The sequence below is a fragment of the Apostichopus japonicus genome, chromosome 8 (assembly GCF_037975245.1).
Source record: "Apostichopus japonicus isolate 1M-3 chromosome 8, ASM3797524v1, whole genome shotgun sequence".
NCBI lineage: Eukaryota > Metazoa > Echinodermata > Holothuroidea > Aspidochirotida > Stichopodidae > Apostichopus > Apostichopus japonicus.
In genome coordinates this window covers 31,876,969-31,894,648 of record NC_092568.1, presented here as the reverse complement: position 1 = coordinate 31,894,648, position 17,680 = coordinate 31,876,969, and the positions used below count along the sequence as shown (strand labels likewise).

Sequence of the window (17,680 nt, the reverse complement as noted above, 5' to 3'; positions counted from 1 at the left end):
TAAGGTATTCGACTTTATTACATACTGCATATCATAGTTGCTATTCACATATTTTACAAAATTGCTTTGAAATTTAGTAAGGTATATGTACAGGGTCTGCATGGCCAGGAGTATGATACACATACCGGGGTGGGGGGGGGGGACCTGTCAAGAGAGTACAGAACTTGTGTAGGCCTCGTCTTTACAAACACACCTGGAGGGCCTGGCATTTCGATCCAAGCCGGATCTTCTTCCAAGGCAAACAGAAACGAAAACAAAGGACACATGAAGAGACACAACAGGTAAGTAGAATTGGACAAATGAGCAAATGAAAAAAAAAAAAAAAACTAGAGACAACATGGGAGAGGCAAAATGAAAGGAAAGAGTGATGGGAAGATTAAGGGCTTAGTGGAGATAATCTCTGAGGGGCGAAGACAGCTGGCGAGATAAATCCAACAAGTCTACTTACAACATTGTGCATATAAGTTGTGAATGGTGTTTGAAAATTAATTGTTATCTGGAGTTTTTTTGCATTAGTTTTCCCCTTCAAATAACACATATATATCTTAAAAGAATAACTGCAGTACTGTACGGTGGAAGAAATTTCAAAGAAAACTGGTGAACCCTCAAAACTGATGATTTCATTTTCAAAGTGCATGGCCACTAATCTACTTCACTGAGCAGTGCACATACAGAACTGTTTTCCAGTTGGTAAAACTTGATTTTCATTTGTCTCATAAAATTATATTACAGAGGAAAAGAGGTAAAATAGAAGAGGTTATTCCAGGAACCAGGGGAAGGGGGCACATTACATTTTATCTTCCTCATTCCACAAGAGCAGATGTATACAACCCCTGGACGATGCTAATAGATGCACACACACATATTTAAATAAATGTACATGCATATGTATATATATATATATATATACCACATCAGTTGCCTGATGATCGGTGCGCGAGCCGTACCCGTGAAACTCCGAGTAGCATTATGATGGTATTTTAGTTAAGTATATTATGTGATATATATATATAAATGTATATATATATATGAATTTATGTATATGAATTTATATATATATATATATGAATATATAAGAATATATTTAGGTTTAGGTGAGGATTTAACCTGCTGTTTGATGTTTTTACACTTCATAAGTTCATATATTTCTCTAAGGTCAGTTTAATGATCAACCATCAGTTCTCCAATGCAAGACACTTGGGAGCTCAAGGAGCCCTGAGAATACCCAAATATATGTTGTTAGTTATATATGTATCATCAACTCAAGAAATCTCAAAAAGAGCCCGAATGGAACGTTTACAGCCGTACTTTGAATAGGACAAATAAACAGAAAATGGAATACAATATAACATGTCCCTATTCATTGCATGGATGCAATGCTGAAGACATGTTAAAACTAAATTGCATTTAGTTTCATGGAGAACCATTTCCTGCATCTTGATACGAATGAAATCTATTCCCAGGATCATCAAACTGTGTCGCACATCTTCTCTGATTATTCATATGAAACAGTTCTCATAAGCGCCCCTCACAAGACGGAATTTCTGTGGATGAAACATTGTTGATGCTCACAAGCGGTAGTTTTAAAAAACTACCGTCACAACAAAATCAGGCTCTGCGATCTTCTTTTGTCCAGAGTCCAAATTTGTCTTGGCACTCCCCGTTCGGTCCGTCAAAGTTTTCCATCGACGTTGTCTTGATCGATTCGGTCCTTTTTATTTTTTGACCTCCCATTAAATCCTAGTTTTTTACCATTTCCCTCTCTTGGACCAGTCTTTGGGCGTCCAATGAAGACATTTGGGGTCAATTCGGACCTTCCTTTTCATCATGGATTTCTTGTGGCTATCGACGACATCTTCTGCCAGCATGATGATATACTGGCCTTTGTAATAATTGATCAGGTTCATGTTACACAGAGTGTAAATCACATCTTCCCTTCGTATACTGGTAGCTTCACATATTTCACTAAGAGACAAACAAAAAAAGGGGGGGGGAAATCATTAAAAAGGAAAAGAATTAAGTTCCTTGATTAAATGATTTGATTAATGAATCCTGTTTAATGATCACACCTACTTTTGGCCATATTTTTATTGACTTCACAACTGTCCAACAGATCTCCCTTATTTCACCTCTCATATTAATAATTGCAGTTTTGATACAGTTTATAAAGCTGCAGTTCAGTACCGAACTCAAAACAAAGTTATTCCAAAAGCTAGTTTGCCCACCTTAAAAATCACACTGGACAATAAATCAAGACCTTTTTATATGTTTGCTCCAGTGCTGGTATGGGCAATCCATGTGATTAATGATAATATAACAAAAGTGTCTGCAGCAATTTGGTCACACATGCATGGGACAGAAAAAATAATTGTTACAATGGAGAGATTTTATACCATGAATGTCACCATGCCCAACCTCTTTTATGAGATGTAACATCTGCGTGATTTCAAATAGCACACGTGAACTGTTTCCTAGTTTGATACCTTCCATGTCCTTAAATCCCAGACCCAAACAGTCTACACTACACCTTATGAAAATAATTGAACTTTGGCTTGCTATGTAGCTATCGGGTAGCGATTGTTGCCGGCTCTAAACAAGTAATAACATCAAGTGATGGTAGAGACTGAAATTACAATACAACAGACCCCCATTGTTGTTGTTTGATTCCGAGAAACAAACATAAATAACACTTTAATGACTCACTTAATGGTAAGCTGTGGTCTATCCCCATCAGCATTTTTCGGAAACTTCAGAATGAATTCTACAATGGCCTGACACCAATAGCTCCTGTAGGATAACAATCCAAGGTCAGAGAGGGGCTTCTCTGGTGACCCTGTTTTCCCTTCAAACTGGGAAAGAACATAACCTGGATGAAAGAGACACAGTAAGACATAGGGTGATGGATTACACCTTGAACAGATAAACAAAAAGATAAACAGCAAATTTTGCAAAAACAAAATCGGTAACAGCAGCCCAAGTCAGGCTGGCTTTGCTAAATGTTTCTGTCCTGATAGACATTTTCATTTGCACAGAACCTCGCAAAATTTTTAACTCATCATAATCGACCGACTTCCATTAAATGAATTACACTCTCACCTTATATATAAACTGTATTGTATCACAACTTCACAATGCATATTTGTTTGTGTACACAACTCCTTAAATATATTCTGTGTACAGTTTCCACTAAAAGACTGCGCAAATGTGACCTGACTTGCTCCAATGGAGTGTGGCCAACTCCATAGTTTTCTTGATTGGCAGAAAGTTACCTCTTCTCCCACCCTTTTGATGAGATGCAACTTAATACTTATGTTGCAAACCTTTGATCATGCCTGCTTCCTCAATGTACAAATATCCTTAACATTTTTAAAACACAATCAGTACATGTCCCACTAGACTGATTCAAACAATACGGTACAGCATTTTGACCGAGATCTGGTTTGTTATTGCTGTAAGGGCTGGGAATCTACAACAGACTCATACACTTACTGAATTCTATTAGGAGTTTGCCAAACCCCTTTCTTTGAAATGGAGGTAAAGTGAGAATACAGGCTACATTGTAATCTTCTGTTGACTCCTTCTCCTGTACGAAAAAAAAGAAAAGAAAAGAAAAATGATGTAACATAGACTGAACTGATAGCAGCTATATGGCAATTCATTAATTCCATTCAAATATCAAGTTTGCAAAATATCAGGAAATACAAAGTTAATTGCAGTACCACCAAAGAATGATTGAAGGCACACAGGTACGATCGTCATCAATGAAAGTGGCTGAACTACTTAGTCTAGCACAAAGACCATTGAAGGAACTGAAAAATCAGACTTGAATGGTTTCAAATAACATGTTCACAATGCAATTTGCATACCTCATAGTCTATATGGAGTAAAAAAATATTCTCTTTGCCTTTGTTGATTTCATTCTGCTTAAATAGTAGATACTTTGACAACTGGGGAATGCTACCAGATACATTTCCTGCTTTCAAATGGATGTTTCATCATTAGGAACATATCAACACTAAGATCCTGCCTGTTTTTTTACTGATTCAGACATATGACACATGTAACCATGGATACTGGTGATGTTCTTACACCTGGTTGTATTTACCCAAAGATAGGGTACAGTACCATAATGAAATGAAGTGAAATTGTAAAATGTTTGCATGAAGTCGTAAGATCCATTTGAATAAATGTTGTATTCTGACAATAAATCTACAGGGCATAAAACACTCCAACAGAAGATACCAATTATAAGCAGTTGGCTGAAAAAGTGCAACAGTGCATTTTTTTCTTGCTCAACTCATACTCTTGCATTAGGTGTGACTTACTAATATCTACATATCATAAGCTACCCCTGAATCTAACTTTGTAATGTTCAAACCAGGGCTTGAATTCAGAATTGAGATGAGCGAGGCAACTTTTTACTGCAAGTTACAAAATTGCCTTAGATTTTGATTTGAAAAGGAAAGACACTACTACAAGTTTTGCCTTGATCTAGTTTGATAATACCGATCAAGATGATTATGTCGGCGAGCAGGCCAACTCGAGTGAAGGGCAGAGTAGTTGTCGCCATCGGCAACAGATAAATTTTAAGCAGTATTGAGGCGAGTGCTGCACTGGACTAGAGCCCCGATTCACATTAGTAATTTAACAAACTATAGAATACTCTACGCCCATCACATTTGGTTCAGATTTGAAAATGTTATTATTTATCTCACCTTTGAAAAATATCCGACGATATGAAAGCCTCTGCTATCAAACTCGGTCATGACGTAGAAAAGGAAGGGATCTGTGTCATAGTACAGTGTCTTGTGATCTAGAAAGAGCTTGGCCAATAGACAGAGATTTTGGGAGTAAAACTGTGGAGAAAAACAAGAGATGATGGTTTCAACCCATTTTGGACAAATATTCTAAAAGGAAGGGAGAGGCTGCTCAACTTAAATTTAGATGAATATTTATAGTTTGAGCTCGAGACATACTTTCTCTAGAAAAGGAAAGTGTTATATATGGATGAATGGGTGGATAAATCTTTTGGAATTATCCCCATCAATTTGAAGTTACCTTGTTTCTCATCTGTATCATATCAAAAGAAACTTGAGAAGATCAGCTTTCCATTGTTCTTTTACTTATATCTGTAAAAGAAAGTTTTTTTTTCTGTGTGTAGCAAAGATTTCATTGCAATATTTTACAGGTTGGCTTCACTTTTAATCCACAGTCATGTGTCAAGCACCTTCCATGCTTTATGTAATCTCATAGCTAAGGTACTCAGCATATTCATCCCCTTACCCAATGGCAACATCAATCTGACCAAACAACTAACACTACTGTATTACTCTACCTTGTTTTTTCTACCATCGATTTCAAAGAAGGAGACCGAGCCTTTTCTGTAAATTTCATTTCCAGGTGGATGTCTCAGGTTGCACTTAGCCTGAAGGAAATAAAGTGAAAGGCAAAAAGAATTAATTAGGTTTTGTCTTCTCTAACAAAAACCAAAAAATAAATAAAAAAAATAGCTTTACAGTTTTCTGATATCAGGAATGGAAAGGTACATACCAACATACACAAGCATTGTAGCAGTATGTAATAAATTTTCAAATATACTGCTTGGACAACAAAGACTTCATGAATAGTACTTTCTCTGAGGTATGTTGCTGAGTGACTACACCAAGGACACAAGTTAGTGCAAATAATGTGGGAATAAGATTAAGAAAAGTTTCTTAGCTTATTACAGATAAGTTTTTAAACCCATGTGGAATATTCTCAACCTAGTGAAAAGTGACATTACAAAAGGGAGGTGTTTAGGTATGTGGCTGCATTGTATCTAGAACACACCATCATAAACTAGCATTAACAACAGAACATCTATAACTTCCAACTCAGTCATTGTGCGCTGTTAACTTACGAGAGACAAGCTCATTTAGAAGTGTTTCTTAAAGGGATAACCCCAGTACATTTGTATCAAGCAGCAGCCAGTATATTCCTTTAAAGTGGTTTGTAAATATCAAAGATTCACTTTACAAAGGTAAGATAGAGGCTAAAGGGGGGGGGGGATGATATACAAAGGAAATATTTGAGGTCAGACCCTGCAAAAATATTTGTTAAAGAACTCAATGTGAGAATTAGTCTCGCAGAGGCTAACTAGGCATGTACCTTGTGTCGCACTAGGCAGTTTCTGCTTTTCATATACTTGAGGCAAAATTCACACAGGTAGATGATGGAATTGTTCAAGGTGAGTTCGTAGGGATACGGGGCAAAGTACCACGGCTTGATCCGATGTCTGCCGAGTTCGATCATGTGGATGTTCTTAATCCTAGTGACAAGGTCATCGTTATTTTTATCAGCCACCATACTTCCAGTCTGTCGAGGGAGAACAGGAGTCACCAGACTTTGGAGGGGTTCGTTTACTTCCGGCTGGTGGTAAAACACAGATAAATAAAAGAATAAATGAATGAATAAATACACATCCCCTCAACGATTTCAACTTTTAGTAAACATAGCTAGGATAAAAAAATTATAAAAAAACTGCCTAGTTTACAAGGAACTACTATAACAACGAGCCTACATTGAGGAAGCCACTTGAGGGAATGAAGAAGAAGAGAATGGAATTGCTAAACAGTATTGCCATTGGATACTTCAGGTACAGATAACAAGACAACACAAAAATAGATTTTGAGGCATTCACCCAATTCAGACCAACTATGCATTGTAATGAATTGGAATAAATGTTCAGAACAAGAAGAAGAAAAATTTGTACAAAAGTAAGATGAACTTTGACATCAACTGTTGCCTGCATATTGCACATTTTATACACTGATAACATTTTATTTTATACCTAAACAATGTGCAAAGGAAACAAAACGTGTGATAGTCTGTTTGCATTTTCCCATCAACCTCTCCGTTCACCAGACAAAGTGAAATTAAACAATACGATGGCATTTTGAAAGCATTTGCCTATTACATAACTTAGCAGGTGCAAAATTTCTAGACTACTTTACTCTCTACAACATTCTCTCTTCACCTCTCTTGAAATCAACTTACCAAAGGTGCACTTGGCTGTTTAGGAAGTTGGGCTACTTCTACTTCATTTGTAGGGGTAGAAAACTGTTTGAATGAAAAGTAAAGAAAGTCTTGAGTCACTTTGGAGAGTGAACGTACAATACTTGCATTCTGGTTTTTGTGAATACAGATAGACAGACACATACATGTATACATTCACCTGAGACCTGAGAAAGTTTCAAGACACAGTCCGTTTAATTTGCTGCTTCATATTTATGCAAACAAATGTTGAGTTTTCATTTCAGCTGTCACATTCTCAGAAAAGGTTGTTTTAAGTTCACAGAGACAGGAATTGCTGGTAGTTTTAAGATGCAGTTAATACAATCTTACTTGGAGCAACAAAACACACGCATTGTATATGGCATTCAGATCTTGGGAGTAGGAAAAGGGGGGGGGGTGTGGATGGGGGGAGAGGGAGTGTAGGAAAATCTAATTGTGTGCTCTAGTGGAGACCAATGCTGCACTAGTTGAAATTTTACAGGCATATGATGTTTTGTAACAATCCCTTTTAAATTTTTGCTATTTCTCAAGAAGAGACTTTGGATTGAAAAGGTTTCATGAAAATGACGCCAAGCAGCAATAACTTCAACAACAGTACAAATCTGTAATACTGTACAATACTTTCAACAATTTAAAAAAAAGAAGTTAACATAATTGACACAAGCTTAAGCATATAAAACTGCTGTTTTCTAGCTAGACTGCAGTGATCCTAGCTAGTTCATTCAGAACTACGGCGGTAAAAAATTGAAGCGATTACAATTTCCCCTTCTGTGCAAACTAATCAAATGTAGTGTGAATGAAACACAGAGCCTAGGTAACAAAACAGTAGACAAAGTAACCACTTCAGGTTACACTACCATGTAGTGTGAATGAAACACAGAGCCTAGGTAACAAAACAGTAGACAAAGTAACCACTTCAGGTTACACTACCATGTAGTGTGAATGAAACACAGAGCCTAGGTAACAAAACAGTAGACAAATTAACCACTTCAGGTTACACTACCATGTAGTGTGAATGAAACACAGAGCCTAGGTAACAAAACAGTAGACAAAGTAACCACCTCAGGTTACACTACAATACCTGACAATGGAATAAATACTTTTCATTCCCTAATTGTGACATCTAAATAAAAGTAACATTGCAACTGATGAAACCTTGTGGCTTACCTCTCCTTCTAGTTTTCTTTTCCTTCCACCTTTCTGTTTTGGTGGATTTCCAACACCCTTAGAAATAAAAGAAGCATAGTCCTTATTATCAGCATGAAAATAATAAATGCATCAATTGCTTGTCATGTAAATATAAACTACAACATAGAACTATTGTATTGTAAATCAATATATTTCCAATAACCAGAAAGTACATCCCTCATGAACATTGGCAGTCTGTTTGACTGAAAAGGGCCTTTTAGTGATTGAATAATCTGAAATTTGGCTCTGGAGTAGTAACACTTCTGGTTTGAGTAATTCCCTGAAGTAGAGGACACATTTAGCATCATCTTTACATGCTTTTGTGGCAATGTAAAGTAACTACATCATACAATGTGTTGCTTCCTACTTCCTATCAGCTGAAGGATCCTTGAGTTACAATGGTACAGACATCCATACCATAAAATTTACTAAAACAAACTTTTACACAATGGAATAACACCCCCACACACACACAAAACAGTAGCATATGTGTCATTGTAGATTCTGGCTTCAAATTGCATACTCAACTGGGAAGCAAACAAATGCCACATTTTGGCTAGCCTATGTACCACGGTGATAGCACAATACTCACATTGTTCACCTTAGCGTTCTTCAGCTGCTCACGTTCAGGACTAGCAGCTCTGGATCCCGACGAAGGTTTCTTTAGTTCCTTCAATGGGGTCTTTTGATCCTTACTTGGAGGCTGCAGCTTGGTCAAGTCCAACCTATCAATAGTGACCCATTCATCTAGACGTTTATTATCTGTCAAAGAAGTGTACACGTTAAATGCATTATAATCACTCAGGCTCTTGTTCAAAATTACATCTATATTACGTTTTTCCCTTTGGTACAGTATTTCATTAATTTTCTAAGGTCTAGCAACGACCTCAATGCTGATGGATAGAAATAAAATTAGCCGCATGGTTCAACAGTCTAACACTTCATTAAATGGGGGGGGGGGGGGGGTGTTGGGGGAGGCAGATGGGGAAAGAGGAAAAGTTGTCAAAATTGTAACTTTTCCATTCTTAAGGGTGCCTTTTCTTTTCAGACCGGCAATACTTTTTCATTCACAAAACTTCAAACAGTTCAGAATGCACTGAGTAATAAAGCAGCTGACAGTTGTCTGGAGAACAGTTGGTGCTAAATACAAGTTGACAGAGACAACTCAGAGAAATAAAAATAAAGTCTTACAGTCGATGAAGTGCACATAAAAATGCTGCAGATTCTTCTCCTCCTTGATACTGACAATCTCTGCTAGGGCTGTGCAAAGAAACGAGAAAAGAAGGCAGTTTCTTAGTAAGGAAACTTAGAAAAACATCAATTAACTGCCTAGAAAAATCATCTTCTTTGTTTGAGAGATACCACAGTATCTATGTCCTTTGCATGTATAAGCTGAAGATTATAACAGTGAGTCCACAGAGCTACTACTAATACTGCTTCCAACCTTATGTTTTTCCCTAAAAAGCTTCAAACACTTCACAGTGGATAGGTCTTAGTCTATATGAACGGGAAGCTACAGTAATTATCAAATCTCCAGATTTTACTGTGCTCTAGTTTAATCCTACTTCATTCAATTAAATTTGGCTTGAATTGAGCTTTGGCCAAACTGAGATAGAAGTCCTGTGGCTGTGAATATCCCGACTAATGGTGTTAAGTAAATAACAACTTCCCAACACTGGGAATGAATTAAATTCCACTGAAAAACAATGTATAACTTTACTAAATACAATGACTGCTTGCCTCAAATTACAGGCCACCTATTTCCAAGGACTTGTAACAGGATATGATTAACATGAACGAAGTAAACATAAGAAAGGGGTACAACTTAGACAAGATTATGTAGTTGTAAAATAGAGCCAAAATAATTTCTGCCCTTTATGTTGTTTTATGTTCAGTGTGTAACACACAAGGGCCTGGCCCAAATAAGCAAACATATACTGAGAGTAAATATGTTCCATTGCAGAAACTAATGGTAATCATCTCACCTAAATTGTTAGTCATAGACTCATATGCATTTTGGCTTAGAACCTAAATCAACTGATCAAGGTTCGTACAGCCTACACTACAGTAGGCCTTCGGGTTTCAAATGAATAGGTGTTTGTTTGTTTGTTTTATTCGCACTCAGATTGTTCAAAATACAAAAATATTACCAAGACATAATAGACAAATAGGACGGAAATGAAAAGAACAAAAAGAGTAACAGGAGCTAAACCCATTACGCTGATAGAACGTAGGCCCATTTCCAATGGGGCCCTATAGACCAAAAATTGCACTTTCAAAGGTAAATACTAAGGAAACCAATAAATAAGACACAAAAACGTACATATTGCACAAAATACTGAAAAGTGCCTCCCTCTTCCCCACACCCTAAATTACTCAGCTCTAAAAAGATGAGAAGACTTGATGGATTTGATATGGTTTGGAAGACCATTCCAATCCTGAATTTCCGTGAAGTAGAAAGTAGAGCTAACACCACCCTTACCCCTTAGATTAGAATCAATAACAGAGAAATTGTGATGTCTTGAACGAGTCCCCTAATTATGAATGACACAGGTTAAACAGGTGGATCCCAAAAAGTGAATCCCAAAAAGTTTTGCAATTTAGTGTGTATGTCAAAGTGTTTATTATCAAAGCCTGACCTAGTGTATGCAAAGTTTATCACAGTATTGGACCTGAACACATAGGCCTGTGCTATTGCACTATATGCCTTTCGCTTAGTCTACTTGTCCTAATGTAAACTACGTACAAACTTGTAACATTAGGCTAATGCAAAGTGTGTACAAATAGTAGTAGGTCTAGTAAATACTTACGCCATTCCTCATTTTGCAGCATTCGAACAGGCATGCGGCAACCTTCAATCAAATTATCATCCTGAAATAAGAAAACACAATTTAACTTTGAAATAATTTCGAAAGATCGAACAGATTCAATTCCCATATTTACGATAAAATGACACAAAGCTTACATGTTTTACTTCGGAATCGTCGTTCGTCATCTCGTCCATTATTCGGAGCGCCCAATGAACTCGGTCTTTCCACTTCTTCATACGAGCAACTCACAATAAACCACTCAGAGCGGAAGAAATCATGTTTTTATCATAATATGCACGCATGTAAGTACTGTACAAGGTTGTCGGCACAGAAATTCTGTGGTTGTCTTATTCCATTCACTGAGTACATCGAACCTGTAACTTAGTACATTTGGGGTGGGGGAGGGGAACACCACCTTGCTTCATTCTGACTGCTCGCAGATTGGATACAAAACTTCACTGAGGCTGGTAAGATCAATTATCGCTCCTGGTGTGGCAGTAATGAGTGTCCGGGCGTCCGTAGGACACATATTACTAGGATATAGTGTCTCATTTGCGTGAATAGTGTCTCAGGGACACTTTCCCTTGCTTTCTACGCCACCGTGGAAAGTGTCCGGGTTCTCTTTAAAGAGCTTTAACGTGGTTCTGTTGAGTGACAAACATTTCTGGCCCTATCTACGTTCCCTTATTACTTAAAAGGAGGTAATTTACTAGCGAAGACCAGGATGACAATGTCATATATCGGTCAGCATGCACCCTCAAAACTCGGTTAAAGCAGAACTAATACTTCGAGTGTCGACTGTTGTGGGAAGAGGCGGCAAAATGTTATTATTATCATGGAGACTACACTCCAAAGGGACGCTGTCCGCTATATTTCGATCGTCGACTGTCAGTGTCATATAAGGCTGCATAATGTTAAATTTATCTTCTGAACTAATTAGTCATGTCTGTCTGACTCTGCTGCTTATCAATCGTTACTACCATTAGGGTAGTTGTTTGGAAGGTCGGAATTTCTAAACGTTGGAGAAAGATCAACCATGTAGGTTGAAGGTAAATGTATTTCAACCGGTACGCGGCGGCGGAAAGTTCCCCGCCATCCGGAGCATGGAGGTCAAATCCGGGGTCAGAGCATTGAGTTGTTATGGAAAAACTCCCTGGTCAGAGTCAATATATTTATTCAGTACGCGGGAAATGTGGAAATCTCCCGCTCTACGTTCTAGGTGTGACAAAGTTTTTATTTCACGCATGCGTATTTGCATTCTACTGTAAAATTTATACTGCTGTTTACTCAGTGAAGTGAATGTGCCGTCTACGTCGTTAACGTTACATATCGCAGGCCCAAAATTTCTTAGTAGTTGCATATTTGCACGCACAGTAATTGCATTAAGGGTTGAGACCGTTAACTTACTTAGCCCGATCTGATATTACAAGATGACTTCTCCTGAGCTGGATACCGATGACGAGTAGGCCTACAGTATCATTGGAAAATATCTTTCGTCAGGAGTGTACCCTGAAAAGTCTACGTTAAATCTACAAAGATCGATAAGGGGAAGATCGAAGAGTTTTAGACTGACGGGAGATGCCGATCTAGTTTACGTCGGCCCACATGGCAACGAAGATAGGCCCTTGGCCAAAGCCCACAAAATTAAAGCTTACAAGAAGGGTTTGGCGGTAAGTGTTTTATTTGTTTATTTGTATAAAACTTTTAGGAATTATTTCCACTGAAGAAAATGATTCCATAGATATGCATATAACTTGAACTAAGTGCATTGGCCATTTGGGCCTTGCAGATTATAGGTATATTTTATTATTTGTAATCACCTAAGAGTAGTACTGAAAAGTCTAAACTTTATTAGTGTTAGAGAATATCGTGATGCATAATTAGTCGGCAAGACACGAATAGTATTGGGCTACTATAGCCTTGGGCTTACTGTAGCCTAGGAGTAAGACTTCGAGAGTTAACCCTTTTTGCAAATAATTTGCTTTATTCAAATTTAAGCCACTCCGATTGGCAATCTCTGAAATAAAGCCTACTTGGTATAATTTATGTTACTGTGGTAGCTGCCAAAACTTCCAGATCGGCTGTCAGTTACATATCAGCTGTGTAGTGTATACCCATGCTACCATGAGTATACAAGCTTTTACTTTCAATAATGATTATGTGTTTGAAATTGCTAGGTTACAAACAAAAAGAAATCTTCAGGATAGGACTTTTCAGATTATCTGAAAGATATGTCCTGGGATTAGTCCCCTTACTAGTTAAAACACAAGGTAGCAAGGGAGTGGGGGGGGGGTCCCTGTCTTGTCCATTTTGGAGGATCAATTAAATTAATGAGTGTTACTTTATTATCTCTTTCTTTTTAGAGGTTTTCCCATATTTTTTTAATATATTGGTGCCGGGATGTGCACAGACACTGCAGCAGGTCGAATATATGCTATAGGTAATCATGCAGTTGGCCACCTGCCCATCACTCAATTGTCAGGAGGTTAGCTGTGTTGGCTAATAATGTACGGTTTAATGGTCCTTTTTGCTGGTGATATTTTAATTATGCAAACATGTACATGGTTATGGTATGAATATTCATTAAACATTCTTCCACAGTAATTAAGGTTGTTAATATATGCACAAAACAATGTTGCAATTAAATTAGTGCAGGTTAAACCATGGAGCTATAAACCTGGGATTATAGCTCCATGGTTAAACCAAGTTTACATCATTTATATTAAATTTGCAATGTATTATCACATGTAGACACTGCTTGGTGATATACTGTAGTATTGCTAGAATGGTGACCAGAATGGACCTAAAAACTAATATAGGCCTAGTGTAATCTCTTTGACAAATTTGAGGGTGGGTGAATAAATTTCTATTCAGGAGGATAGCTGCAGGTGTTGAGAGAAACAATTGAAAAAAGAGCAAATAAAAATGCACAACAATTTGCTTTTGTTTTATCCCACATGTTATCATGAACTTATTTGACCAAATGATAGGAGTATTTTGGTATAAGACCCTAATTTGAAAGAAAGGGATCCGAGAAGGTGGCTTAATCAATAGAAATATCAGGTTCATTTCAATTTCTGTAAGAGCAGGGAGTTGTTACAACTCCCTGGTAAGAGTCCTTGTAGGACACGAGTGGTGACAATTTCACCACCTAAGTATTTTTTCCTCGGCATTTCAGCAGGAGGCACTGATTTTGATGGAATCTGCAATGGAAGTTGTGTAACATGTTTTTTAGATCCTAGCTCATAGGCCTTACATGTTAATGGAATACATATGGACCACCTTATGCGTTCAGCTTATAATGCTAGGCCTGGGTCGAAAATACTGTTCACAAGCAGCACAGTTATCACTAAATCACTTTGTTTTTTGTCATCTAAAAGCAATATTTGTTTGCATGATTGTAACTGCAAAGTCATTCACCATATGCATATCAAGTTATCAACCGATGCTTAAAGCTTGCATCCCTTTGTTGGCCAGTGCAAGAGTATAAGGAGTATGTGTGGAGATTGCCCAGAGAATGAAAGATCTAGCTCATTCATTTGTTCTCAAAGTTATAATTTACTAAGCATATATTAAAGATGATCATGATGGTGATACATTCAGTAGACTTAATGACTCGCAGTACTGTCAGGAATTTTCATGTACTGCAGCCATAAACACAAATTCCACTAAGAACACATTTTGGTATTTTTTTTAGCTGCGTATAATTAAAGCAACAGGAAAACCTTTACATAGGATTATCTGATATGAATTTCAAAATGAAAAGAAAACTGAATTGTGATATGAAGCAAGAATGACACAGGAACATAACAGAGTTCAGTAGTTGAATTGTTGTCATAAAGAAGTATCCGAGAAAATGTCCTAGGTACGTACATTCATATGCAGTTCATAACTAAAGTACAAACAATGCCATAGCCTTTTGTCCAAACTTCATCCCCAATGAACCCATATATGCTTATTTCAACATCTGTTTAAGTAAAATTTGCTACTTGGTTAATAACCAAGAAGTCTTTCCTTCCATATACTGTAACTCTACAGTGTGAATTTCTGTCATTAATATAAAAAAATTCTGCAAATTCCCTTCAAAGATTAATTTGTAACATTTCTAAATGCTTACAATATATAGATACCAAAGTATAGGTTGTACCAATGTATGCTTCCTACATCAGTTAGGTGTAACCCTGTCATCTCACTGACAGATTCCAAGGCAATTTTCTGACTAACTATCAATCACTCATCCAGTTACTTATACATCTGTTCCCCCCCCCCACCCCACATTCAAAGGTGATGAAAATGGTTACCAGGCCTATGATAGTCCCTAGTGACAATTACCAGCTAGATTGTCAGCTAGATGGATCACTGCATGTGACTTGCATCTCACTACAGAGATTTCCCATTGGATATAACAGTTGGGTTTGGCAAGTCAGTAAGTATATAATAGGTTTGGTAATGAAGAAAAAACTTGGTAACAGAGTCTTCCAGTGTGAGTTACAATAAAAAAAACAAAAAAAAAACAATTGAATGTTTAGCATTTTACAAAACTCAGATAAAAATCACTTGAACATCAGTTTGTATGATAAGATTGTGTATGGTTCTGAATGCTATTTTACTTCTTTTTTTAGATGGGTGTGGATATGATTGGACCCCTTCCAGAGACCATCAATGGAAATAAGTACATCATATAAACCCTATGTGACTATTTTTCAAAATGGCCAGAGGCTGTTGCTGTAAGAAACAAAACAGCAAAAACTGTTGCAAACTTTCTGTTTGAAACCATGGCCAGGTAAATATCCATCTACTTTTGTTTCTACTTTACATAGCATACATATGAAATCAGTTACGTAGACCTACAATTTGCACTGTTTTAACTGTGACCCAGAAAGCGGCCAAATGGTTACAGGAATTTATAGAAGTTGATTGTTAAGTTAATGTCAATAAAATGTTAGTGGGATATGGTCAGTGCTTTTAACTTACTTTTTTTTTTAAATCAGTGCTGAAATGATTTCCTGATTAAACCATGCAGCCATTCTGCAGATGCCAGTAGTTCATTACATTACTCGTAATCAATACTTTAACAATAGTTATTTAAATGTTTCCATTTATTTAGATTTGGGTGCATGAAAATTGTCATCTCGGACCAGAGAGGAGAATTTGTTAATGCTCTGAACAAGTCCCTGTTTGACATGATAGGGGTAGACCACAGAGAATCCTCTAGCTACCACCCACAGACCAATGGGCTTGATGAAAGATTCAACCAAACTCTGCAAAGGTCACTCATCAAGGTTGTCAATGAAAACCGACATGACTGAGATGAAATGCTGTCTTCAATTCTCATGGGGTACCATACAGCAAACATGGTTCAATAGGTCTTTCACCTTTTGCTGTGATGTTTGGAAGGTTTGTAATAATTTAAACCTACCATTGCTGAATAGAGATTTACATTTGCTAAGGCCATATACAGAGAAAAAGCAATCAGGGATAAGAGAGCTTGGACAAATCTTGCATAGCTACACCAGTCCTCTGTACGATAAAATCTATTTTGACACATCCCAGGTCCTGGGAAAAACCGCTAAATAGAGGACCATCAATAACCCAATTTAAGTTACAATATCTAAACAAATAAATATTAACCCTGTATATGGTACACTCTGCAGCAAGTACAAAATATGAACATTCATTAAACTGTAAATGCATGCCCATTAATTTAAAAGATACATGCAATTAATGCCACTGACATTGGTTTTGTTTTTCATATACTATATATTTATCATAATTGGCTGGTATGCAAGTTGGACCTATAACAGCACAGAATATATAAGGGTTTTATATTTGTGCTGGTTTGAGTATGTGATGTGACTCAAATTTCTGGTTCAATGGTCTTAATAATGAAAATAAAATATATAAAAATTTATTTATTCTTCAGTCAACAAAGTGTTGTGAATAATTGAATGTTAATTTATCTTCATATATCCAGAGAGCCATTGCGACCAGTCGACATGGAAGACTCCATTGTCCAACTAGAAGCTCCTACTACAGACTGCAGCGATGCACAGCGGGAGAGGGTTTTTCAACTCATGTCACAGTCGCGGGACATAATCAAAGGTGTTGTGAAAGAAAATATTGGCAAAGCCCAAGAACGGCAAAAAAAAAAAAAATTTGGATAATAGGCCTGCACCAAGAAAGGTAATTATATAATGCCATGTTGCACATTGAAGTTGTAGTTAAATGAATGGCAACATATGCATTGTATTATGATGTTTACGTATATCTGCTGGATTTTATTTTATTCAGAGCTTCGAAGTTGGTTCCAGTGTTCTCGTACAGAATGCTAGAAAGGATGCCCGAATAGGAGGGAAGCTTGAAAACTCTTGGCTAATTGGGCCGTATGAAGTGAAGGCTGTGAATGAGAAAGGACTGTACACACTTATTAACAGTATACCACAGGCCTTCCTCAGAAGAAGAAATTCAATTCAAATTTACTTAAAGAATTTTGCACAAGTAAGATTTCTTTGCAGTATTTTTTTTTGGAGGGGGGGGGGGGGTGGGGGAGGAGGATTGGCATGATTCCTCCAGAATTTCCTTAAAAATAATCAGCAACTTAATCAGTTCTGAGTATTTGCTGGCTTATG

At 37.1% G+C, this 17,680-nt stretch overlaps 1 protein-coding gene and 1 long non-coding RNA gene across 4 annotated transcripts; one reads left to right on the top strand and one right to left on the bottom strand.

The window, feature by feature from the left end:
* LOC139971600 (histone acetyltransferase KAT5-like) lies at positions 1-11,304 on the bottom strand. The gene is made up of 12 exons (XM_071978224.1): positions 11,207-11,304; positions 11,052-11,112; positions 9,433-9,501; positions 8,834-9,003; positions 8,221-8,277; positions 7,036-7,098; positions 6,148-6,408; positions 5,336-5,425; positions 4,716-4,856; positions 3,490-3,583; positions 2,704-2,866; positions 1-1,965 (listed from the first exon to the last, which is right to left on the bottom strand). Exons 1-12 carry the CDS (start codon positions 11,285-11,287, stop codon positions 1,749-1,751), a joined length of 1,467 nt encoding a protein of 488 aa, XP_071834325.1. The 5' UTR covers positions 11,288-11,304; the 3' UTR covers positions 1-1,748.
* Positions 11,305-11,436: 132 nt separating this feature from the next.
* On the top strand, positions 11,437-17,460 carry LOC139971602 (uncharacterized). Of its 3 annotated transcripts, none has more exons than XR_011794432.1 (4): positions 11,437-12,721; positions 15,674-16,448; positions 17,026-17,153; positions 17,343-17,460. It is a non-coding gene; the product is annotated as an uncharacterized lncRNA (long non-coding RNA). The 3 variants fall into 3 exon arrangements; XR_011794433.1 differs by lacking the exon at positions 17,343-17,460 and having other exon boundaries at positions 15,674-15,834; positions 16,159-16,448; positions 17,026-17,202; XR_011794431.1 differs by lacking the exon at positions 17,343-17,460 and having other exon boundaries at positions 17,026-17,202.
* The last annotated feature ends 220 nt before the right edge of the window (positions 17,461-17,680 follow it).

What these genes read in the sequence shown, in the direction of transcription:
- LOC139971600 (XM_071978224.1), bottom strand. Translation starts at nt 11,287, where the DNA reads ATGAAGAAGTGGAAAGACCGAGTTCATTGGGCGCTCCGAATAATGGAC. An exon ending in AACAGCCAAGTGCACCTTTG is followed by an intron (nt 6,409 to 7,035) that starts GTAAGTTGATTT and finishes TTTTACCACCAG; the next exon opens with CCGGAAGTAAACGAACCCCT. An exon ending in TCGATGGTAGAAAAAACAAG is followed by an intron (nt 4,857 to 5,335) that starts GTAGAGTAATAC and finishes TTTTCTCCACAG; the next exon opens with TTTTACTCCCAAAATCTCTG.